The 25623-nt window shown below is 37.7% G+C and overlaps 1 protein-coding gene across 2 annotated transcripts; it reads right to left on the reverse strand.

The window, feature by feature from the left end:
• Positions 1 to 26: 26 nt before the first annotated feature.
• On the reverse strand, positions 27 to 25549 carry si:dkeyp-19e1.3 (USP6 N-terminal-like protein). 2 transcript variants are annotated; one of them, XM_044123556.1, is made up of 14 exons: positions 25461 to 25549; positions 12576 to 12649; positions 12043 to 12128; positions 10831 to 10870; positions 10659 to 10739; positions 10210 to 10317; positions 9975 to 10084; positions 7636 to 7684; positions 5079 to 5199; positions 4643 to 4737; positions 4433 to 4498; positions 4225 to 4324; positions 3720 to 3872; positions 27 to 2929 (listed from the first exon to the last, which is right to left on the reverse strand). In XM_044123556.1, the coding sequence occupies exons 2-14, from the start codon at positions 12639 to 12641 to the stop codon at positions 1515 to 1517; spliced, it is 2490 nt and encodes an 829-aa protein (XP_043979491.1). In that variant the 5' UTR covers positions 12642 to 12649; positions 25461 to 25549; the 3' UTR covers positions 27 to 1514. The 2 variants fall into 2 exon arrangements, with proteins under 2 accessions (XP_043979491.1, XP_043979490.1); XM_044123555.1 differs by lacking the exon at positions 25461 to 25549 and adding an exon at positions 25076 to 25190.
• Between the last annotated feature and the right edge of the window lie 74 nt (positions 25550 to 25623).

Consider the following 25623-nt stretch of genomic DNA (forward strand, 5'->3'; position numbering starts at 1 on the left):
TTGCTTGAAGAACACAACAAGACATGTGTAGTTAATCTCTTTATAAAACTCAAGTAGTTGCATATATGCAGGTATGCTTTGGTCTTAGCCTCAGTTATCATAATGACAAAATTCCTTAAATAAGCAGTAATGTGTAATATGTTATGACATTCAACAGCAAAGCTCCAATACTCTGTCATGACAAACATGCATGTATGAATGACAAAACAGTATTTTATAGTGAGGCAATGCAAACACAGACCAAAGTAAAGTAAGCAGAAGACTTTGATAGAAAAACAAAGCTGCAACAGCTGCGAAGTGTCAAAAAAAAAAAAAAAAAAATACTGACTTTTAGACCCAAAATAGTATAACTTAATATTTGACTATGCTTAGCCTTCCCTGATCTGTTATGGCTCGGCCTCCAAGTCTAAAAATTACTTTTTCTATTTAAATAAATAAATGACACACACACACAAACTACAGCTTTTTTTTTTCTTTGAATTGCACACTGAACTCTCCCATGTTACTTGTATTGAAACTTGCTTTCTAAAAATTAACATTACTTGTATTGAAACTTGCTTTCTAAAAATTAACATAACACTGACCGGTAATAAAAAGGTATAGCTTTGTGGGGTGTGTTTTGTTTTCTCACCACTAGATGGAGCCATCTTCAAATGTGTCAACTTCTACTGAAAAACAAACGGCCTGTGCCAATATATTACATTAGGTCCCCAACGTTAATATATACATGAGCATATACATAGTATATCCGTGCTGTAAAAATATATCTAACTGAAAGAGCTTTCTCCCCCAAACCCCAAAAATGTGTTTTGTAACATATTTTATTTATAAAGGAGCTCCAGAGTACCCACTGCAACCTCCCAGGGAAAGAACCTGAAATGGCAACATGTCTAAAATACTGTGGTTTACATTTACATTTGTCATTTATTACAGCGCCCTTGCTGCTGATGATGTTTACAACTTTAAGGAAATTGCAGTTTTATTAGCACTCCATGAATACACTCTGGTTTAGTAGAAACCCCACGTTTTGCTATACTAGGCTAATGACATTTTCTCAGTTTGACCAAGGAAATATTTGTGAGCCTGCTCACACTTTACTATAAACTCCAGCTGAATACTTTGACTGTATTGACGGTGTTAACTGGTAGCCCTTTTGTCCATGTTAAGATTAAGACACCTTTTTGGAACAAAATTAACCTAGCTTCGGGTGTAAGAATGGTGATATGTACAGTTGTGATGAGAACACTACTCTTCCGTTCAAAAGGAAAACCAAATGTTTCCTTATGACTAACTGAGGGGCACTCACACTTCTTGATATCATTATTAAATACAAGTTTGACAGCACTTCCATTAGAAACATGGTACAATTTTCGCAGAAGTGGGTACAATAGCTGGAGATGAAAAATGCTATATCACACATGCACGCAGAAATACTTGTCAGATATTGGAACTACTGGCCCTTTTATCTTTACAACAGCTTTGAAAATCAATTAGATGAATTATCAACTGCCCAATCAAAAAGTCACTGATTTGGGAAGTTTTTGTCCAACAGGAGGCGTCCTACAGGAGTTCGGGCTGGACTGTTCCCCTGCCATACCCACCGGCGACTGTCCTGAGGACCTGGAGTGAGCTGGGGGAGACCCTGTGTATAGCAAAGGTGCAGGGAAGGCAGAATGGTCTCTGGGGGCTCTGGAGAAATTCTTAGAGTAAGAAGGTGATGAGGACCTGTTTGGGTCTGAGCAGAGGGCAGAGGTGCACTGAAATGGGGCGAGTTTGTCTGCAAAGCTGGGTGGTGGAGGAGGGATGATGGAATCATCCACCCAGCTGGTGTCTCCTTTATATTCTGGCTCTTGAGGCAACTTAGGGAGGCCGCACATCACAGGGGGAAGACGAGAGGGGGAAGGAGGAATGAAGAGAGGAGGTGGAGGAACGGGAAAGAAGGTAGGGTCATAGGCTCTGTCAGTAGCATGGTTGGAGTTGCTGTGCATGCAAAGGAATTCCTCAGGAGTAGAGGCAAGCAGTCTTTCCACCAAGCGATCATCATCATCAACTTCAGAGAGATTATCGTACTGAGATGTGTTGGAGGGCCTCCTGTCACCCATAGACCCAGGAACATTAAGGGAAACTGGGAACTTTGTTGGCTTTGGGGGTGGGACATTGGAAGGTGATGGGGAGGGTGATGTGTGAACAAAGTGAGAGGAAGATTTTGTAGGAGAAGTATTTTTATTTGTGAAGTTGTGCGGGGAAGGTTTTGGACTAGGTTTTGGTGATGGCTTCAGTGGAACAACCAGCGGTGAGGCTGACCGAGGGGAAGGAGCGTGACGATGCAGGTCAGGATGAGTCCCAGGTCCCAGGCTGGGTGATTCCCGGCCCAGAGACCTTAGGTCAATCTGCTCAGGGTAAAACAAAGGTGGAGGTGGTAGGTCAGGAAGATCCATGAGTTCCTCCTCTGTTTGCATAGTCACAGCATCCAAAGGAGAGGGTTCATAGGGGGGAGGCCAATCCATGGACTCCTCCTGAAACTCTACGTCAGTTGTCTGGTTCTCATGTTTTCTATACTCTTGGCAAACCTCTGGGACTGAAGTCTTCATATGTCTACCCAAATCTATGAGAATTGATGGTTTGTTTTCTTTTGGAGGTACTGGAGGTGATTTACAATGCCTCAGGGAAGAAGGTGTTCCCTGTGTGGGGAATGCTCGTGCAGACATTGAAAATGTGTTTGCTCCAGAGAGGCTCATTGAATTCTGGAGTTCAGAAGGAGAATGAATCTGATGATTGGTGGTTGCATCTGTTTTCTGGGTCTCTATTATAGGCTTGCTGTTGGTCTGCAGGTTTATTTTGACCTCCGGATGCAAGTTAGGCTGCAGCGGCACAAGGACAATTGGTCTCTCCTGACCCAGAGGCTTCTTTGGGAGCTCATCTGACTTGGCTAAAAAAAGAGAAAGAGAAAACAGGCATGAGAAGGAAACAGAAAAATACAGTGCTTCTTGAGAATCATATTTTGTCACATTTCCCTCAGTGTACTTTCAATAGATATTTTATTCACTAGAGCAATACAAAATAGTTACAAAGTGGAAGTAAAAATATATGTGGTTTTCAAAATGTTTACATATGAAAATACAAAAAAATCAGTGATGCATTTTTATTAACCATATTTTATCTTGAAACACCTAAATAAAATCAAGTGCAAGGAATTACCTCAGAAGTCACAGAAGTACATAGAGTTCACCTTGTTGTAAAATAATGTCTGCATAAATATTGATGTTCTGTGAAGGCCTCAGTGGTTAATTGGAGAACATTTATTGAACAACATGTCAGGGCACTGTCCAGTACATCTTTTGAAAATCAAGAGTATGGGCACACTACAAACCCACTATAACATGGCTGTCCAACTAACCTGACAGGCCAGGAAACCAGATCATTAAGCAGAGAATCAGCCAAGAGGCTCATGGGAACTCTGGAGAAGATCCAGAGCTGAGTTGAAGGAATTAAGTTTCACAGCAATCCAGAAGGTTGACAAACACTGAATAATTTTCTAGATAAATAAATCAGCAGGTGTAGCACTGTGGCAGAATTTTACTTATTTATTTTACTTTGTGATATTGATTTAGAAATGTTTTATCTTTTCTGTAACTTTACAACCGCCTAAGCAGCACTGCTTTTCAGACAAAGTGATCCATGAGACTTAAGAACATGAAGACAATGAAAGACTGTTGCACCTGGAGGAGGTTGATCCACCTTTCTACTGCGCAGCTCTGACATCGCCAGCTGTAGCTGTTCCACCACCAGATCGTCCAGCAGGAGGAATGAATCCGCCAGCTGCTCCTGGAGAAACTCCCTCAAGTCCTCTAGCTGGAGCTTCATGAGGCGTTCTGATTAAACACAAGATATTGATGTAAAAATAGCTAAATTATTCTATCTTATAATGTTTTATTCCTGGTGAGGGGTAAATTAAAGATAGAAATGCTTGTTGTCAATTCAACCATCTATTTAAATGGAAGAAATCAACCAATATGCTGAGAAAATGCTCATCTGTGCATCCAATGAAAAGTCTGCTTTTGATTCTTCTCCACAGCAACGGGCCACTTGTGTTATACCAGGAAGCTTGCCTTGTAATCCACACAATGACACTCAGAAATCAGACAAGATGCCCAGATACAGAAGTAACTCCCTCAGCACAGCACATAAAGACAAAGATAAAACATACATGAGCTTCTGACTCACTTTTGTGTAACTTGAGGATTGTATAAGCCATGGCGGTTAGTATCTTCTCTCCTTCCAGTATGTAGATGTCCCATAAGCGGAGGGTGAGGGTGAATGGCGTCTGTTATGGAAACAGCAAAGTGGGAAAAATTTAATAAATAACTACAAACAACAGCAACAATTCAGACGGTTCATGTTTGAAAAGCTGAAAAAACATCCAGATACTGACTCTGTCGATAAAGCACTGGAGAAACCATTTGGTGGAGTAAATCCCTGTCGTCATCTGCTCCTTGTCCTGTGGGGACACAAATCAACATGAAACCGAGTCTCAGAGTAAATGTTCCAACAGAACTTGTTATAAATCTCAGTTTTCAAGCCAGCTGAACATCATGATGAATCCACCGAGCTTAAACATCAGTCAGACATGCATGCAACTCACCAGGTGTTTCTTCAGCTTAGGCAGCATTCTGGAGAGGATGACTTCATGATGAGCCTGGAAACGTTGCAACTTGGGAAATCCAGGAATGAAAAATCCTACAAGATAGAAAAAAAAAAACTGACTGTAAGTGATCATACAGTGTGCAGTGATGACTGCAGCATTAACACTGCTGTGAAAAAGTATTTCCCACAAAACATTTCTTTAGTTTTTTTTATTTTTTGTAACACTCAGATGCCTAAATCAAACACACTTTTCCACCAGACAAACATAACCTGAATTAAAACGTGCAGTTTTCACATGAAGATTAATTCTTTAATCTGTAAATTAAAGAAATCTCCATTGAGGGTGATTTTGGCCACTGCCAAAGATAGTTAAAAAAAACAACATTCGTCAGGTTTTTTATTTTTGTACATCTGTGTCTTCTCATTATTGTTACCGTGCATGGAGTGCTTGCAGTCGGTTAGGAGCTGGGATAAAGCCCAGAAGGCATCTTCCTCGTTTAGGTACATGAGTAGAATTGCAGCGATCTGACTCATCCCCTGGCAGTAACTGACCTCCTGGAACAAAAACAGCAGAGCAAAATGTTTTAAGTCAAACAGAGTGAACAAATGAGAGGGACTCACCATAATTTAATAAAGCACATTTATATAGGTCAAAATATAACGGCTAGATAGCACCTGAAAGTCTGATGCAACACTATAAACAAACTGAATAGCTCTACTTAATTTTTAAGCAACAATTTACAGTGAATATTTTCAAATATTTACAGTGGCACACATACATTCTCAGTATTGTTATGTTTTCCTGTTGAATTACCATTAAGCTGACATCAGGATGATTCACTGATTTACATGAAACAAGCCCTTGGCAAACAGTCACACACATGGTATCTGTCCATATTAAGGAGTATTTGCTTTGCAGATAGAAATAGAAGCCCAAAGTGGATCCTTTCAAGGCCAAACGGTAAGTATAATTAGGGTTAAAGAGAGGTTAAACTGCACATTCCCTACACTTTTCTCTACCAGCACATATGTGAAAAAGTCAAACATCCTCCTCTCTATTTTGCCTTTCCTTTTTCTCTCTTAGCTCTCCCACTGACCCAATTTCTTTTGAGCATTGTGTGAGAAGAGTGGGAAAGGGAGAAAAAAGGAGCAACGCATGCCCATTTCCTCTGGCTCATGTACCCCTCTACCACAGAGGAACTGATGAAAAATCCCCCCTCAGAAAAACAGTCCTGGGTGTGGGGTAGTATTTAGACTGCTAGGTAGACAACAGCCGTCTTTATCTAGACAAACGTTAACTAGATCCTCTTAAACACGGGAGTGCATTTCTGAACATTTATTGGATGCAGAAATCTGAGGGCCTTAAAGTGGATACAAGAAATGTTCAGTCTGGTAGGCTTCAGAAATAGTAACAGCTGTTGCATAATTTCCTGTGAAGCTATTAGTGGCTGAATTTACTGGAAGAATATTTCTTCTGTCATGAAAAGATACGGTGGTCAGATCTTCTAGAATAATCTGTAAATAGATGAGATGAAATAAGCATTTAGCATTTACAGATGAGAATAAATTTGTAGCCCAAGGCTTGTTGCAGTACCGTATTGTCATGCCGAGAATTGTAGAGAAGTAAAATCTTTAATTTGAGTTATTTTATTCAGTTGGGGGAGAAAACAGTTAAGAAATATGTTTTATCACTAAGAGGCGACCATGCGTCTTAGTGAAAACCATACATCTCTGAATGGAGCGAGATCATTCAGCTGAGTTTGAAATAGTATAAACAGGGGTGATCATTTGTTTATATGGTCCAAACAGTTCACGACCACAGACAGGCAGAGGTATGTTTAGACCTAAGTAGTAGGAGCGCAAATATGGATTTTTATCCAGCCCAGTGGCTAAAAAAAAACTAGCCTCTGAATCAGGTCATATTTCTACACCGAAGGGAAATAGAAATCTATGGATTATTAATGAGTTTAAATCAAAGTATAACTATACAAAATACTTTAATTTCTTTGAAAGAGATTGTAAAGGGAATTAATATTTGTGGCACCAGTAAATTTGTTAAAACCTATAAACAGAATTAGTTTTTTCTCTACTTTTTGTTTTAGTTTGTGACCATGCTACTGCTGTAAAATTGTACTTGTTTCAAGGCTTTACACATCTTAGGACAGGCATGGGAGAAAAGTTGTCAATATCTATACCTGTGTAAAATAATCTCATTATCAGATATGGGTTTAACGAGGAAGAGATTTAATAATAGAGCAAAGATAGAAATGAAAATAGTGTAAAATGTCAATACTGTAAACATACTAGTTGCACAATTATCCCGTTTCTGGCTAAGCGCCACACACGAGAAAAACAAGTCCAAGAATGTGTGACTGCAGAGTTATAATTACCAAATAGATATATTTACATAGTGATATTACCTCTAAATCTAACTGATTGAATAATGAATCACTTTCATCAGAGAGAATTCGTTCAACAAGACTTTCTTTTTCTTTTTAATATTGGTAATAGCAGGATACTTGATTTCATAGAAATACAGTAACTGAGTTTACAATGACAAATTAGGATGGTGAACATTATTGGATCATATGTTTGGTTAGAAGCATAGATTATTTATTAGAGAATAGTTTGTCCTTGAAAATGAAAACAAGAGCAATGTCATTATTACCTCATTTCAGTTATATAAACTTGAATTATGCACGTAGATGAATAGTTGCTGGTGGTCGAACTGGTAAATTCTGATGGAACAGATTCAGGCTTAACCACAATCATAAATAAAAGCTCCAAATACAGAGCAAGAACAGATGGGTCTATAATGCTTAGCCAGCTCTACCGAAACTGAAAAGACACCAATGCCACTGATGGACTTGTGGTCGATGCTCTACCGATGTGTTACTTTCAAATGCAAGGCAAGTGCACGCAAAAAGAAAAAAAGAAACTCATGTTGCACAACACTGGGTTTGCACATTTAGATTGTCAGAAAACACTTACCGTGTTGTAGACAGAGTAAGCGGCCAGTACGTGAAACAGTGCCTGCTGCCTGGAGAGGGAACAGAGAAAAACAAAACAAAAGAAAAACTGATTAAACAAGGATGTGGTTCCTGAGACATAATCATGAGAGCAGTGAAACTCACAGGATTATTGTCCTGAGGGATTATATAGAACCGTTTTAAGTGCTCACTATGTTAATGTTAGGTCTTTTACGTTACATTTATATGTATGTTAGTTCATGTTACTACTACTACTGCATGTATGTTTTTAAATTAACAAGTTCAGTTGCTTTTGGTGATGAGCAATTTTCAAGTCTTGCAACACATTCTCATCTGAATTTGGGTCTGGACTCTGACCACTGCTATGCAGCTCTGGCTCTGTGTGTTGGGTTGTTGTTCTACTGGCTGTTGAGGTTCCCACTAAAGTCATTTCATTTTCAGCCTCTCACTGATTTTATTTTTTTTTCTCCAGCTATTGCCCTGCACCTATTCATCCTCAAATCTACTCCCCCAGTTGGAGAAAAGTGTTTCTAGCATGATGCTGCCACCACTGCTACCATCTTATATGTGGGGATTTTACAGTATGTTCAGATAATGTTACTTTTTTTCAGCCAGACACTACACTTTGAGTGTAGGGCAAAATGTTCTCTTTTGGTCTCCTCTAACCAGAACTTCTTCCACATGTTTGTTATTTTTATTCATATAGTTTCTCAGAAATCACAAAAAGAACTTTTTATGGTTTTCTGTCAATAGTACATTTCTTCTCACCACTTGTCCATCAAGAGCAGCTTTGTGGAAACCACAAGTAATAGTTCTTGTCCTGTCAACAGATTCTCCCACATGAGCTATGGATCTCTCCAGCCCTTCCTGAGCTAGTATGGGCCTCCTGCCTGCTTCTTTGATTAATCTTCCTGCCCTGTCTATCAGTATAGGTGGACAGGTCATGCCTTGGTAGGTTTGAAGTTGGGCCATCCTCTTTATTTACAGATAATGGATTGAATGTTACTCAGTCACATTTTTAAAGATTGGGATTTTGTTTCATAACCTCACGAAACTTCCCTATAACCTTATCACTGACCTGTGTGGTGTGACCTGTCTAATGAGATGTCTGAGGTCTCATTAGAAGAGCTGCAATTATACTGAGACTGAAAAAATATTGGGCTCTTTTTCATAATTAGGTGATAGTGCAGGAGGCAATTTTCTTTTTCCATGGATACGTGAATAAAGGAAGTTAAACATGCCATTTCCTTTTACGTTCCAATTATATTATACTTTTTTTCCCCTTAAAATCTTAATAAGAAACAATAAGAGGGATAAACAATTCTGCAAAACTCTACAATCTTGCATCTTCAATCAAGCCTTTCTGACTCAAGCATTTTGTGGTGTGCATCTGTCGGATTACATCTTGAGACTGAAGAGCTTTAGACAGTCGGCACAAAGCACCCATTGTTTGCACATGGGAATGTGTTTGTGAGTGAGGGCAGAGGGGGGCATTAAGAAAAACATCATGTAAATGTTAAGAGGATGTTTCCCCTGTAGGCCTCAATGACAAATACATGTCCAGTGTCAGAGACAGGAAAGGAGCTTTAAATAGCTGTCAGTGTCTCAGTGTCTGTGAGGCAGCTGTTGACTCGCAGGGAAGGAGTGGGTAGTCAGGCAGGATGAAACAGTGTTTTGGTCTGTTTTGGCCTTAGCAGCTATGAATTCAAGGGGAAGTACATTACAAAGGAAAAGATGAGAGCACTCTTCTATAATCAGAGATACAAAAAGTGGTTTCTGCAACTGCTTCTAACAAAAAAAAAATAATAACAGAAAAATATAAAGTTTTGAATAGGTTTTTGAATTGGTGTGAAATCTGTCACTGTTTGCTGCAGGAGTATTTTTGCACATGTGCCTTTGTACCGGTGCACATTCTGTGTGAGCGCCATTTCCTGTGGGGCTTTGTGCGCTGACAGGAAGGCTAATAAAATGCTGAGAGAAGGAAACCACCACTCTGGTTTTTTTGTAACTGCGTTGTGTGCTTTATAGTTTTGGCCAGAGGTCACACCCTGCAGGAATCCCGCTTGGGGCAAATCAAAAAAACACGTGAGATGTCAGAAAACAACAATACACAGCAGCTTACATGGAAACAAAAGGAAGTCCTGCAAGTCTATTTACATTTACACAAACTACCCAACACAGTATGTCAAAAGTAATATTGTCTACAAGTAGATGTTTGGATTAAGCCAAAAACAGGAAGTTGAAATTATTAAATTCATATTTTAATAATATTGAAAAAATGTTGTAAACAATAAAGTGAATAATAATAATAGAAAACTGAAATGCAAATGAAGAACTCACTTCACTCCAAAGCGATCCATGAACATGATGTGGTTCCTGAATGTTCTGTTGACGTCCAGGTCTATCTGCTTGATCTCTGTTGAGAAGTTTCGAGCCTGCTGCTTCATTTTCTGGACCACAGAAGATTTTTCCACAATACCTTCCATCAGTTGTTAAAATCCAAACTTTCTTGAAAGTGTATTTAAACACTACCAACTATTATTCTTGCAATAATAATAATAAAAAAAAAACATACCTCATATTTTCCCGGATTGTCTTTTTTGACTCTTTCGGTCTCCAAAAGCAAGGCCCACGCTTGGCCTCTCAGCTGCAGAGGAATGCCTTTATATACACGCTTCGCCAGCTGAAATACACAATACATAACAATATGCATTCATTCTTTACCACAGCAATCACAGGAGAAAGGCGCAGATTCATGTATATTCCACTTCCAAATCTCAAAGTTTAAGAACTTTTGCTTGCAGTAATTTTTCTTTTGTGGCTGACCACAGAAATTGGGGGAAAGATGGTGGTGGTGGGTGGGTGGTAAATAAGAAAATGAGCAACGCTTTAAAAGGTAATGGAAAATAGATTATAAAAAGGCATGGAAATTAAACATCCCACAGCAGAATGAAAAAAAAATAGAAGACGCAAAGATGCTAAATTGAGATGGCATGCTGGTATCTCGTGGGAGCCGCTCTTAACCTTTTCACTGTTTTTGTATTTCTCCCATTTCTTCAGCATCTTCAGCCATTTCTCCACTCGCTCCAACTCCAGTTGTTTTTGCTGAAAAGGCAAAACATAGAACATCATAAGTGCCCAATGCATGAGTGAGAGGGCAAAAATGTATTACATGAGCAGTAAAGAAAGTCCCTACCTTCTCTTCAAGTGCAGTGGGTGTTGGCAGTTCTTCCTCACTGGAGCAGAAATACACGAGTATCAGTGATGCAATTATTCGCTTCAAATAGTTATAAATGAAGTGAAAAATTCAAAAGACAGAAAGTTGTAAAAAAGCAGATGCTATGGTCAGGAGTATAGATACACTGTTCATACACAGGAATTTTGTGATTATAGTGATGCATTTGAATTATTGTTTTTTTATACAATAATGATATACATTGGCTTTTTTATGAATTGTTTAAGTTTAAATTTAGCACTAAGTTTAATCTACAAACTGGACTAAATTAAACAAACAATGAAATAAAATTTCAAATATATTAATAGATCATTGATAATGTATGGTTAAAAGTCTCACATAGCAAATTTTACATTGACCAAATGCTTTTTGTACCAATCAACAAATAATAAAATTTTGATGGGTAAAGTTATCACCTTCTAGCTTTCCATTGCAAAACCAGCTTTGATTTTCATTTGGGATCAATATCTAGTTTATTGTCCGAGATTTCACTGTCTGGCTGTTTATGTGGGAGAAAGTTGAAGAAATTAAAGCTAATTCCAGCATTTCATTCTACTTGGCGCAGCACACCAGAACCAGTTGCAGAAAAACATCCTTACAGCCTAATGCTACCACCACCACCATGACTGACGCATGGTGTTTGTTCCTAAGATCGACAGCCTCACCTCGAATCCTAAACATAATTTTTACCTTCCGTCAAATATCGTGTTTGTTATTTTCTGACCAAGGTTCGATGTGTTTAACTACAAATTTCAATCAATCTTGATGGCAGCAAAACTCCAGTTAAAATTTTGCTAAGAGTTTTTTGATGGTTAAAAAATTCATGTGGTTTCACTGTAAAAAAAACCCAACAAAAAACGAAGAGGTTTTTAACCAAATTTCTGGGCAGATATTTACATGCATGCATATTTTGTCTTGTGTGGGCATAATCTTATCCTATTGATCACAGGAAATTCTGAATGAATTAAAACTTGAAAATTCTTTCTTTTCTTTTTTTTCAACCTTTAAAGTTGTTAGTTGTGTAATCATTCCCCAGGAAAAGCAACAATTCCAAGTCATTAAGAGCCGGAAAGCAGTTACATTTATACTATTAATGAGTAGACAGAAAAATCTCACTTGTGAATTTCACATTCTGAAATAAAATGACAATAACCCAGTTTTAAAGTTACTTACTGCAGGAAGCCGAAGCGGTCAGTGACTTTGTAGATGCTAAAGTCAGCGTCCTCCCATGGGTTAATGCTGACGCCCTCTTGCCTTCCCTAAAGAAACAAAACACATGTAGTCCAGATTGAGAAGATTAGTGCATGCTGCTTTGTCACTAAATATTTACCCTTAACCCATTTTATTCCATCTTAAGGTTTATATACATGGAAAGCCATCTGAAACAAATTTGCCTTTTTCATTAACTGCCCCACAGTTTAGGGATTCATTGTGAATTCTAATTCCACTGAAGCTGGTTGACATGAAGCCGGATATTTTTGAGATTCTGAAGAAAATCCAGCCATTAAATTTGAAGACTGACATCATATCATTCTGACTCAATATGAAGTGGTTAGTGATTTCATTGTCACTCTAAAAGAAACCTCATTTGTAATTGCCTAGTGAAATATTTTCCAATATCGATTTATAAACCACACATCCAAATGGATCATCTGTTCACAATGTACAAAAGATAAAATTGTAGGCCATCCCTATCATCAACTTACCTTGTCATATTTACTGATAATTTCTGCCCGTTCTTCTGCTATCAATGCATCTATATCCTTCTTCATGTCAAAATCTAGAAGCAGGCAGAAAAACAAGGTCTTGGTTAATGCAATTGACATCCAAATATGAAAAGAACAATTTTTCTCATAGAGTAAACTAAATTGTTTTCAGAAGCTGTTTTGATATGAAGGCATGTAAATGGAATAATCTACAAAAAGGTGTACGGCATGATGAATATAGCTGATAAAATTCATATATTATCATACTGTGCTCTTTATAGACTACTGATGGAAAAGATCTTTTGGAGATATCGTCATTATTATACATCTATTTCATTATCAGAAAGCACTTGATGCCTACTGAATTGGCGTCAGATCTTACGACCACATTACTAACAAAGACACTGGCTTTGATTCAGCTTGAAAAAAGAATATGGAACAAAAACCCACACTACATTTTCAAAGAGGGCTAACAGAAACAACAATTAGAATGTATAATTAACTGCTATCTTCAGTTAATTATAATTCATAAATTATGTATAATTTCGATTCAATTATGAATAAAATAAATTCCAGAGAAACTAATCTAAATTTAAAAGCGTGCAAAGTACAGCATGTTCCCTTTGACACAATAACTTTGAACACTAAAGGCTGTGCTACAAGACCACAATATCTTCATCCAACAAGATCTTGGATGAACATTCAACTTCCAGCTAATGTCTTATCTTGTGCTTTGCAAAAGCATTATAATTCTTGATTTTTTTCTTTGTCACAAGCCTCTGTGTCTTATGTCAGCATTTTATATGGCAGGCCAACACAATGTAATGAAGAATTGCAAGAAAGATACATGAATATTTTTATTTTAAAAGCATGACATTTGAAAAACATGCATTTGCAATCAATTGCCTTGATTCTGAGACTTCCAAATAAAATGTAGTGTGTTTAGTGCATGTCAGACTTTGGCAGTTATGTTTTCTTTTTTTTTTTTATTTGTGATGTATATCTTAAAAACATCTGTTCTCCTCTGCTTCCCATTTTCTGTAGTACTTTGTGTGAAATCACAGTGAAATAGTTTGTCATTTGTGACAAAATGTGAAAATGGTCAAGGTGTATGTGTGCTTGTGAACGGTACAGTGCATACAGTCTTTAACTGTGAAGTGATAAACTCTGAACATCGGATTGTTGATAGAGTAGTTTCTGATATCAACGTATTTTTAGGAATGCACACTAGTCTTTCAAAAGAATGTTGATGTGTTTGGTCATGATAACAAACATTTAGGAATCATTATGTCTCAGTTTTGATATGTTTATTAAAGCAGAAGATAATGTCCTGTTTGGAAAGTTTTAAAACCAGTTCCTTTTGTAAACTGTCAACGAATCATTTAATCTGTTACAACACAGAGTAACTGTGTGGAATATTTCCAAACAGGTTTTCAACTCTGTCTCCCCTCTTTGCAGAAGTATGGTGTAAAACTGCAAAATAATCTTCCTAAGTTTCATCATACTGTGACACGGTCAAGCAGTTTTCAGGAAGCAGCGCTTAAATTTACTTGATACAAATAGAGAAAGTATGCCCATAGTAACCAATGACTTTACAGAGAATGTAAGGGTCTGATAGCAAATATTCCCATAAGGTGTGAAACAGACTGACCTATAATAGTTTGTTTCATACACATAGTTGTGTGCACACACGCATACAGTAACACTAATATTAATTCACGCAGCCCATTATATACACAACAAAAACTGACATGATTATGAAGAAAGATGAAACCATACCACAAAGAGAAATAAATATTCAAATAAAACAAAAGATCCTTCTTCATTTTTTAAATTCTTTTTTATTTACCATAATCTGAAGTCTGGCCTCACTCTCTAGCTTTCCATGACTGTGTGCTTCAGTAAAGTGGTTTCAGAGTGAGAGTGGCCTTGTGGTTTATTTAGTCAATCAGCATTTAAAAGTCATGTTTGGATAAGAAAAACACAAATTCTTTCCCATGCCTCCAAAACCTATTGGAAGATAAAAGAGCCACATAGCATGTAGAGTATTGGACATTCTTCCTCTTTTTAGTGCAACAACTATAGATGATAAAGAATCAGCTAAAGAACCTCCACCAATGCTGATACTCATTTTAGGCAGCAAAAAAAAAGAAAGAAAAAAAGAAAACTAAACATATGTGCAGGAAACCTATTTTCTACATAGGCAGGAAAACACCAAAAAACCATGCAAGCAAACATTACCGCTAATCAGATATACTTTAGTACTCTTCCTAACTTTGTGGGGGAGATGGTGTTTGTTTTAAAGAATCATATAGAGTCTAAAAATGAATGCATGACAATAAATGGTATATCCTGGGGAACACCGTTAATGACTCTTGATCAAGGCAAACATCATGCCCTGTGCGCCATGCCAAAAGGCGGCAGATGGGAGAACAGTTGTTTCCTCAAACAATAACCTTTTCTTTTTCGTCTGACATAGTTCAAAGCCTTTTTTGTTTCAATTTGAAAAAACCTAAGATGCGACATAAATCCCAAAAACAAGACAAACACACTTTTGTCAAAAATAGCTTTTGTTTTTTTGTAATATGTTGTTTATATACAACTATAACATGCTATTAGGTACTGTTAGTTTTGGGCTGTTGAGAGGAAGTGCTAAAATATAGCACCTAACTACTGTAAGCATTGTTTTTGGTTTTTCTTAAAGTTTGCCGTTTTCAAAGCTGCAATTCTCTGCTGTTAAAACATCAGAGTCTTTACTCTTCACAGATGGTCACTGCATGCTAAGAATTTATCAGATGCTCTCAGCTGCTTTATGTTTTTTTTTTTTTCTTTTCTTACAACTTCCCTTTTCATATCTATCTCAGCTCTGATTCTCAGAGCTTCAATATTCTGTGAACCCTGAAAACAGTCTGAGGAGATACCACTGACCTGACAATAACCTCGTCTATTTTGAGAGACCCAGCTGAACAATCCAATATGTTGGGTAAGGTGTTAATAAAAAAAAAAAAAAAAACATTTTCCTGGGTTTTAATATTCATTTGTTATGCTGCAACACATGAACAACATATTTAAACAAAGTTCTACCCTAACACATGATTCAGCTACTCATTAAGCTCCTTTTTACTGATGCCAACTAGATAAATTACCATAAAAGGCCTGCTGTTTTTTTTGTTTTGTTTTTTTTACTTGGGTAGTGGACGCGTACTTCCTGTGGTGAGTCTCCTGAACGCTGATACTATTGTGTTAGGAAGAAAGGAAACCAGTGGCTGCCACTCCTTCAATAACAGGTTTAGTAAGGACAATAATGGGACAACAAACTGGGTTATTCTACTGGCAAAGCCTTTTTCTGGCCAATGGCAGACTTTGCTTTTAAAACACAAGTTATGCTCACTTCACATGAAATTTATCATACATAGTCTACATATTAGAAAAGATGAAACAAACAAATGAAAGCAAATGGTTGACAGGAAGCTGAGAAGTTCACAGACTTGGGGCTGAGGGGCAACAAATACCGAACTACCAGCAGAATGGGGTGTCTACAGTATGTATTGTGTGGATAGAGAACAGACTGAATGCTTATAGATAATAAACATACAATGAAAGAAAGGTTTTTTTCACAGAGCAAAGATTTTGCAGACTTGTTTGTTGACAGGACGAGCTGCCTTGAGCCTCTTGCTGTTGTGACATCATTTCCTGTTATGACATAGAGCTCTAAACTGAGCTTGCGTATATAAGCTCTCAGTGCCTCGTTGCAACCACAAACATCTTGCAAAGCATTCTGAATCACACTCAGCTAATCACAGGGTTGTAGAAAGAGGGGCGGCAGTCAAGACTTCCTTTACTAATTTATCAACAAAATTTCCTCTCCGTGTTTTGCACACTGCGCATTAAAAGCATCATGAAAGAAGTCAGAGGTAAAACAGACAAACAAACAAAACATCAGTTGGTAAAAACATGGGTGGGTAGAATAAATAAGATAACAATGTAATTACACTGTAAATGGATAACAAAACTGTAATTAATTATCTTGTCCAACAGAAAACTTATTTGGTAAACTAACTTAAATGAAAAACACATCACTAGCTATCCTGAAAAAAATGATGTGCTTTTTCTGGTCATATTTAAACTTTTTTGTCATCTGTCTTTTGGTCTTTAATCAGTCTTAATCTGTATGGAATCCGATTTGAGGATTATACAACAGCATGAGAAGAATGAAAGCCTGAGATTAGAAAGAGTCTGGAAACAGTCAGAAAACTGTGGGGCTATGGAAACAGTCAGCACAAGAGCTGTGCTGTACAGTAAGGTGTGTGTGTATTCATGTGTGTTCAGTGTGTGCTTTAGAGGGTGAAACCCAAAACAACCTCAGGGTGTGGTGAAGGCAGAAGGTTGTTAATCTAACGTGACTCTTCTTTACCAAGTACGGTAGGTAGTTGTTGCATTAAAACCTCAAAAGATTGGTTTATGGATTAGCGAATTCAGATTAAATTTTAATTCAGGCTGCTTGACTAGCACTCAAAAGCTAACCCCAAAATGTTGATTGCATGGCTCAGAGGAGGGCAGACGCTTAGGACTTCTTACCACAGGATGAGTAGAAAATTGTACAGAAGCCAAAGAACACTGACTCAGACCAAACAAGCTGCGGATATGGAGTCAGACAACATACAAATCCTTATTGGATTATTTTCTTATCTCCATAGTACAATCTGCATAATCTGTGACTAATGTTAACTCACTTGGGGATGACAACTTTAAGCACATGTGCAATGAGGACACTCTTAATGGCTTTTGATTTCATTACACGTAAAATGTTTCAGATCTACTAAAAATTACAGAGAAACCGGGACAATAAAAAAGCTTTTTTGATTTATTAAGAATAAAAAAGCTATCCAGGTTTCAGAAGCAATTCATTTTCACAGGTCCAGATTGGGTTGGAAAACGTTCGCTCCATAAGTGAAATTTTGTATTTTCCCAGATTATATTTATTTGATATTAAATTTTAAATCATTCAGCCTGTCAAAAAAAACCAGACATGTGAGTGAGTAAATACTTTTTTAGCATTTAAGTTACATAAACTATGTCAACTTATGACATGTCACATGCATTCTGTCAGGTTGCATTTGTATGACTAAGGTACTTTTTATGTTTTAAAAACCCACCCATATTAAATTTGGGTTTATTGCACTTTTTACGCTGGTCAGTATAGAACCCTTCCATGTTATTAAGAAATAAAAATGCCTTCCAATGCAGTGTATGGTTTTATCCTCATCATGACATTAGCTTAATGCCGAGCTTCATGGTGGTAAACACCACTCAAATCATTCCATTTGAAAGAAGTAAGCTAACAAGCTGCCACATGACTTCAATTCCCACATGAAGAGGTTTCTGGTCCCAGATGGCTTCAGAGCTCTAGATTTGTAATGGGAGTCAGAAGTACAAAGTATCCATTAAAGTGTGCTTGTGTTCAGCCCAAACCAAAAATAAAAGAGAGCAAGAGAGCAGCAAGAGAGCAGCAAGAGAGCGCTAGGATCACAGTGAGGTGATGTTTCTATTCTTAGCAAGTAGTAAAGAAATGTAAGTAATGGAGTTTCTATCCAAGGTCCATATAATTTCACACTTACTCTCACAATCAAGGTTACCCTGACCACATTTTTTGTTGACTTTTCTTTCGCCACATAAACATGTTCTGGCATTTTATAAGATCAACGTAATTAAAAGGAAGCCCCTAAAGAAAAAAAAAACATGAATTACCAAGTCACCCCACAGCAAATCAAAGCAAGCTCTCACAAGATGCTCAACAGCTGTCTCTTTCTTTAGAGGAAGGTTCAGAATGAGATTCTCAGGAACAGCACAGCCTCCAGTGTGCTGTTCCTGAGAATTTTCTTTAAGTTCAATATGCTTAAAGAACATATTAAGGCAAAGTATTTGTGCTCTTGAAAATTTTAGGTAATGTCACAACCACAAACTAAGACGTATCATATTATTGTCATAGACGAACACAAAGAGTTCCAAAACTACATCGTAAGCTTTGAACATCTCACAGTCCATTGTTAAATTGTTCTCTGCAAACTGAAAAGAGGATGGCAGTCCATTTAAACTAACTGGAAATGATCAAGAATAAGGCTTGTGGTAACTCTGGAGGAGCTTCAGAAATACAGAGATCTGGTAGGAGAATCTACTGACGGTGGTACAAGTGATGCACACCCCAGATCTTCCCTTTAAGGATTACTGGCTAGTAAAAACCTGTAAGAAGCTAATTTTTCAGTTTGTAACAAGCAATGTAGAGTAATATAAAACAACGTGCTCTAAACAGGTATAAACTGTCCCCCACTGTGACACATGGCAGTTGAGGAATCATGCTATCGGGGTGATTACGTGTTTGGAAGAAAAATGGTTATCCTAGAACAAGATTTCAATTAAAAAAATATCTTAAAATAGTTAAAACTCACACCAATATCTTATTTAACAAAACTAAAACCATTATATGTTGCATAAAAAGCATTACTGTTTGCTTTTGTCTCCATTTTTATGATGCTTGATGACTGCACAATAAGCATTTAGTGGAAAAGCGACACTGCCATCAGCCTTCTTCAGACAAAACAACTGAAGCCTCTCCCAAGCAGACATGTTTCTTCTTAGTGTGACAGTGAAGACCTGTTTGCCTTACCCCTGGGTTCCTCAAAGTACTTTCTCATACAGTCTGTTGACTCACAACAAAGCAGAACAAATTGTACATGAACTTAATCTTCTTTGTACAAAAACTGAAGCAAACTATGCTACAACAGAAATTAGAAGTTGATGTTTAAAAATGCAATTAATGTATAATACTCTGTTGGACTAGTGACATAAAATACTACTTCTGGGAATTTTTAGAGACAACCACAGTGGAGTCTTCCTGTACTGTTTATGCATAGAAAATAGAAAGAACACATGAACTACGCAGACATCCAGAGCAAGGCAACTTGGGAATGGCACAGGACTCAGAATAACTGTGTTCCCAAGGGGGTTTCTGTCCAGCCTGATGCTCTATTCCTATTTTCCCAATGCTTTTTGACTTAAATAGCTAAAAAAAACAAAAATTCCCCCAGTAATAATACCTACATTCAAGCACCAAAACACTTTTTTTTTTTACATTTGCAAAGGGAAATAACATGCTGGAGGCAGAGGAAGTTGGGTTGGGTTACCCCACCTTGCATCTGACCCAACCTTAAAGCAGTTTCCAGTTGAAGAAAATGAAGGCGGGGGAGTCTATTTATAATAACAGAAAGGTTAAGATGTTTGATAATAATGAGCCCATCAGGGAAGGCCTTGCTTTCTGGTGCAGCAGGACGCTTGGAAAGTGTGGTATGAAGAGGACAGAAATGTCAAGGGAACAGTATTCATAAACACACAAAACCACCGGACACTGTTGGGAAAGCCACATTCTCGTAACTGGATCTTCAAACTGGCATTATTGCAGCCATAACATAAGCATTGAGACTATAAGAAAAAACTTTTATCCTATTATTACAAGAAGTACACAATGTGCTTTATTTGCGACATACATCACATCTTGTTTTCTTGAAGCTGCTTTTTTATTAAGAGAACAAACTGTTCTCTTCAGATCTGATTTATTATTCAAATTTTGTGATTTATTTTATAAAACACAAAATCAGAAATAAAGTTCATATTCCATGTGCATGAGATATCAAAGTGGAATAACTTTTACACACGGGAAAAATAATTCAATAAATCCCAAAGCGAACAATGTAAGTTACCCAACTACAGCCTTTAACTACTTACGTTAAAGGCCAATCATAAATGACAAACTGTTTTGTGAGTTTGGATGGAATTAATGTTTAAAAGAACAAAAGAAGAAACAAAAACATCTGAAGTACTTGCAAAGGAAACAGCCGTGAACGGGAGGGAATGTGTCGCTTCCTTAACAACAAAAGGAGATTGAGTATTCGGAGCAAAAACTAAGTCAAAGTGGCATGTAAAAAAGAGACAGAGTGACCTGACATGATCATAACATGAAGGGGAAATTCCAAGATAACCAAATATAGCCTTTACAGAAATGCCAAAGAATGCTCGGTCTACAACTATTATCCCATGGAGCTACCACTCATTTCTTAAGAGATGGTGACAACTCACACTCTAAAACAGTGTGACATCAACAACCCCAGTGATAAGTAGCTGGAAATAGCTTTATGTAATGGAAACCAAAGAATCACAGGACAAATTTACTCCGTTTTGTACGAGGCAGGCCAATTTATTGCAATGCAGAACTACCAGTAAGCACAGGGCTAGCTGAATTCTACGTAGGAAACACAGCAGATATGTGAAAAAAGTTGTTCTGATCAAATAAGGTCAAAATGCAAAAGTTTTAGCATACATTCAAAACACTATGTGCAGCAGAAAATAAACACTACGTACTGCTTCAAACACATCATTCACACTCTGACACTTGGTAGCGACATCCTGATCTGGAGCTGTTTATTTGAAATAGGGAGATGGAGTCTGGTCAGAGTTGATGGGAAAATGGATCATAAACTAAATACAAAGAAATCCTGGAAGACTTGTTAGAGGCTGCAAAAATCAGCTTTGTGTAGGACAGTGACCAGTAGCAAACAGGCAAAGCAACAGTTGGATGGTTCAGACCAAAGCACCTTCACATCTAAGAGGGGTCAAAAGTTCACTACTAAATCAAGTCGAGAATTTGGTGCAAAACTTGAAATGTGATGGCTGACTGGTGTTCTCCATCCAATCTCATTAGCACTGAACAAACTTGCCAAGAAGAAGTTTAAAGATTTAGAGACATCCCCAAAAGATCTGCGACAACTGCAATAAAAGCTGGTTTTGGAATCCAAATCCACAACATAATTTTCCTGATTTCTCTGAGCAGAAAACAACTTCATATTGTCTCTCATTTCTCACTTGTGCAGCACTTTGTGTCAGAAAATACACTAAATGTTGTGATTGCATTGTGACAAAATATGAAACATTTCAAGGGGTATAAAGGCTTTTGCAAACCACCATGAATTTTGATGACTCTGAAAGACCTTTGCCTGCTTTGAGCTGGCATGTCTTCCTGTTGGCAAGCACAAAGTCTGCTTTCAGCAAACTGGACAGGACCCAATAAAGAAAAAGTACAATTTCACAGTAGAGACTTTAGTCAGCAGAAATCGGGATAAAATTTAAGCCTGACATACTGTTCAACACTCCCAATACAAATGTGCAGCTAAATTAATTTTCATGCTGACACTGGAAAAAACATATTTTTAGTAAAATGCTGAATAATGAAGAAATTGACTAGCAACAAGCAATATTGACAGATCAGAGTGGGTAAAAATATTAATTTTTATCTGGAGTAACACACGTGCAGATTTAATCTAGAGAAGACAATTAGGTGTGAGTTTGACCGTTTGTCTCCAAGAGGAAATCCTGTAATAGGCCGTGTGGTCCAGCATAGACCAGTAGTTATTTTCCAGTGCACAGAAAAGTCCAAAGTTCTTTTTAAAACATCTGAAGAGACCAGACTAAAATTTGAAAATTTTTGAGCCACAAAGCAAGAAGAATGCCTGTTTTTATAGTTGGCTTAAAGCATCAGTATTTGGTGCATTTTGGGAGACTGGTACATTTGTAGCCCTTTGACATCCATCATAAAGCCTCCATTCAAGCAGAGAAAAAGGCTATTGTTGCCTTCCTTGTGAAATAATATTATCACATGTGAATACAATGTATGCTACTGACTGAAGGCTTTTGGCAGAACCAGAAAAGGAAGAAAAAAACTTTCTATTCCTACTGTCTCGTTATTAGTTAACAACTTATTTATAGCTGAATTAAAATGCACTTCTGGTTCTTGCTTCCACAGCAGCTCTCTGTGCTTAAATGCTTTTACACAAAGTCAGAGAGTAAAGCTGACTTTGACTAAGAGTAATGAAACTTCAATCATAGATTCTAGCTTGAAAAAAAAAAGTTTGGTAAAGAGACTAATATTGCCAGAAGCTTATTCACAAGCAAAAATAAGATCACATGCGTTGCCACGCATGTGACTTCAGCTGGTCAAAGAGCGGTTTGTCTGATCATTGTCTAAAAACAAAGTTTTATACTTCTTGAACTCACACACCTCTATTCCAACTCAAAGCTAAAGGTTTTCAGTAGATTTTAAGAAGAAAGAAAACTAGACTTTGAATACTTAACTACTGTTTTTTGTCAGCGACTGAAGAGATATTCAGTGTACAAGTGACTCACAAGCACTAAGCACTTTTCTCCCCAAACAGTTCTGACCCAACGAGACATGGACTTCACCAGAGCTCTGTTGGTGTGCTGTAGAATCTGGCACCAAGATGTTAGCAGCAAATCTTTTAAGTCCTGCAAGTTGTGACGTGAGGCAGTCATGGATCAGATTTGTTCATCCAGCCCATCTCACATCTACGCGACTGGAGTAAGATTTGTGGAATCTGGAGGCCAAGTAAACAGCTAAAACTTCTAATTTCTGAACCATTTTTTATTTTTTGCTTTGAAGCAGGATGCATTGATCTATTGAAATAGACCACTGCGTACATGCCACTTGACATCAACAGTAGCTAGTTCATTCAAGGTGACACCTCAAAATATCAAACTGATAATGCATCTTATGGCAAATTCGTGCCAACGTCCAACACATATTTCATTTGTGGCACTCAGAAGCAACCATGACAAGTTCCAGTCCACACAATATGTGGATCCCTGATGCTGGCTTCATTCGTCAAAAATAACATCTGTGCAGAACATGGCTGGCTTGAATGGTTGAAGACTTTCTGTACACGTGAAAATAACCATGTGATATTGTGATGCTAGTAAGTCAAAGTCATTTAAAATCTTTAAACAGTTTCACTTTATTAAGTTGGCAAATAAGTTCATGGTTAACAAACTGCATGACGGAATTTATGCTGAGAATGGTTCAAATCTGGGGAGTTTGAAATTTGATCCGAGTGTGACATCGTGTTACAAACAATCTTTGTCATTCTGTTTTTACGGAAACATGACTGAGTGATCTCTCTAAGAAGCAAACTATCTTTGACCATTTATCTCCGGTAACCTTGTCAACAAGAATTTAGCCATTCAGGAGAACGTAAACGGCTCATGAACACTCTGAATTTACTTTATACGCCTTGTACCTTGGAAAACGTTCATCCTTGTAAGTATTTATTTGTTTGGAAGACACTCAGAGTTGTTTTTTCTTTATTTGATAAAATGTAGAGCAATAACTTAGAGTATAGCATTAAGATTGGCTAGAAATGTATTTTTCGTTCTGTTTCAGTTACAGAAACGTTTTCAGTGTAGCATTGAAGCTGCAGTATGCAACTTTTTTCTTCTTCTTTTTTAAACATGGCTTTTACACATTTGTAAAAACCGTCACAATGTTGTGTCAGAATGGGACAGATAATCTGTGAGAAATTAATTCCCTTATTGTTTGTATCTTCTCCCTGCCTCTCTCCCAGTCAATGACAGTAACACACCACCAACCAATCAAAGCGAAGAGCAGGGTCTTAGTACTGTCAATCATGCTTGTACACACTGCTCATATCCTCCCAGTTGTTTTCTGCTGTTATAGCTCCTTCCCAATAGCAGAGCCTGTCAGCATGGTCGCCAATGAAGGTGTATAAATGAAGGTGTATAAGCAGTTTTCCTGGAATGGAAAGTTGTTTCTCCACCATTTGTACATTGAGTAACATCTGCATGACCGTGACTGACAGAGCTAAGACCTTCCTCCTGGCTCAGTGGCTCTGACTGGTTGTTTTTGACCAGGAACTGTGCAGTTCTGCTGATGGCAGTAGAAGCACTGGGAGGAAGTGTAAGAGCTCGATATTTTATTTATTTATGTTGCATAATATCGGTCTCATACCTTCCTGTCATCATAGTAGCAGGAAAGTGCTTTAACAAATATCTAAAGATCAAATTTTTTAGTAGAAGTTACATACTGCAGCTTTAAGATGTATATTACTGGTTACTGATTATTTAAGAAAGTTGCTATGTAATGTGGCAAATTAGGGGGGGAAATTCCATCTATTCCAAGATAAAACTCTGTCTTGATAAAAGCAATGTTTGGAACTTTCAGAATCTTATAGACGAGAGGAGAAGTGTCTTTAGAAACTAAAAATGGAAAGCGGAGCTGCCATAAACACTTATAATCGACTGTAAAAGACAAGAGGCATGTAATGGTAAAGGAAAGCTGCATCCTGATGGAGACTCTTCACCCAGACTGTAGCCTCCCCCACCCCACATTTAACACTCTGAGATAGCCGGCTTTACCCTTTCAAAGAAGACCACACATGGCATGTGACACACTCACCAGTCACTGGCCTACTTCTGATTGCTGGAGAATCTATCTCTGTAATCCTTCTTATTCAAAGGCCTAAGAGCATGTTTACTTTTGGTATTTAATCCATCTGAAGATGTGAAGTTATGCTTCCTGATTTCGCTATACTCAGAACAGTGAGTTTCGAGAATAAATGCCAACATAGGGCCTACACATTTACCTTCTTTCCTCACCACAGTGAACTCGGCATTTCGACCCGCTGGAAAGCCCAAAGAGAGTGTTGCAGAATCAGAAATTCCCCTAGAGAAGTCCTTATTCATAGCTCCTACCGCAGAGAGAAAATTACGGTATCCGTCTACACTTAAATTCAATCGTAACAGTTTATAGAAAAAACAACAACATTTCTAATGGATTACATTGGCAGGGGCTATACACGTGTGATCAATCGCTGCATTCTCTCTAAACTGATTTCTTAACTTGCTTGGAAATAGAGCAAACATGACAGGTCCATATTAGGAAATTAGTCTCTTGAGCGCTCAAACAGCGCTTCTAGCTCCAATTTCAAAACTTACAACGTGCTAACATTCACCGTCGCCACTGCTTACCTTAAGGAGTGACTTTTCCTCTTCTCGTCTGTACCTACAGGAAGAAACTAAATTCTCTATTCTCATTCTCTCCCTCGCTGTCAAAGGGGAGCCGCCACACAGATGTTGTCGCAGAGATAAAAGCTTCTGCCCCGGCTCTGTGTACGGACAAGCTTTGCTGGAA

Source organism: Gambusia affinis, linkage group LG08 (genome assembly GCF_019740435.1).
Source record: "Gambusia affinis linkage group LG08, SWU_Gaff_1.0, whole genome shotgun sequence".
NCBI lineage: Eukaryota > Metazoa > Chordata > Actinopteri > Cyprinodontiformes > Poeciliidae > Gambusia > Gambusia affinis.

Coding starts and splice junctions, on each gene's coding strand:
- si:dkeyp-19e1.3 (XM_044123555.1), bottom strand. CDS start 25,175: ATGAATAAGGACTTCTCTAGGGGAATTTCTGATTCTGCAACACTCTCT. Junction 12,650..25,075: donor CACTGTGGTGAGGAAAGAAG/GTAAATGTGTAG, acceptor GCCTGCTTCTAG/ATTTTGACATGAAGAAGGAT. Junction 3,873..4,224: donor AATCCTCAAGTTACACAAAA/GTGAGTCAGAAG, acceptor GTGTTTAATCAG/AACGCCTCATGAAGCTCCAG.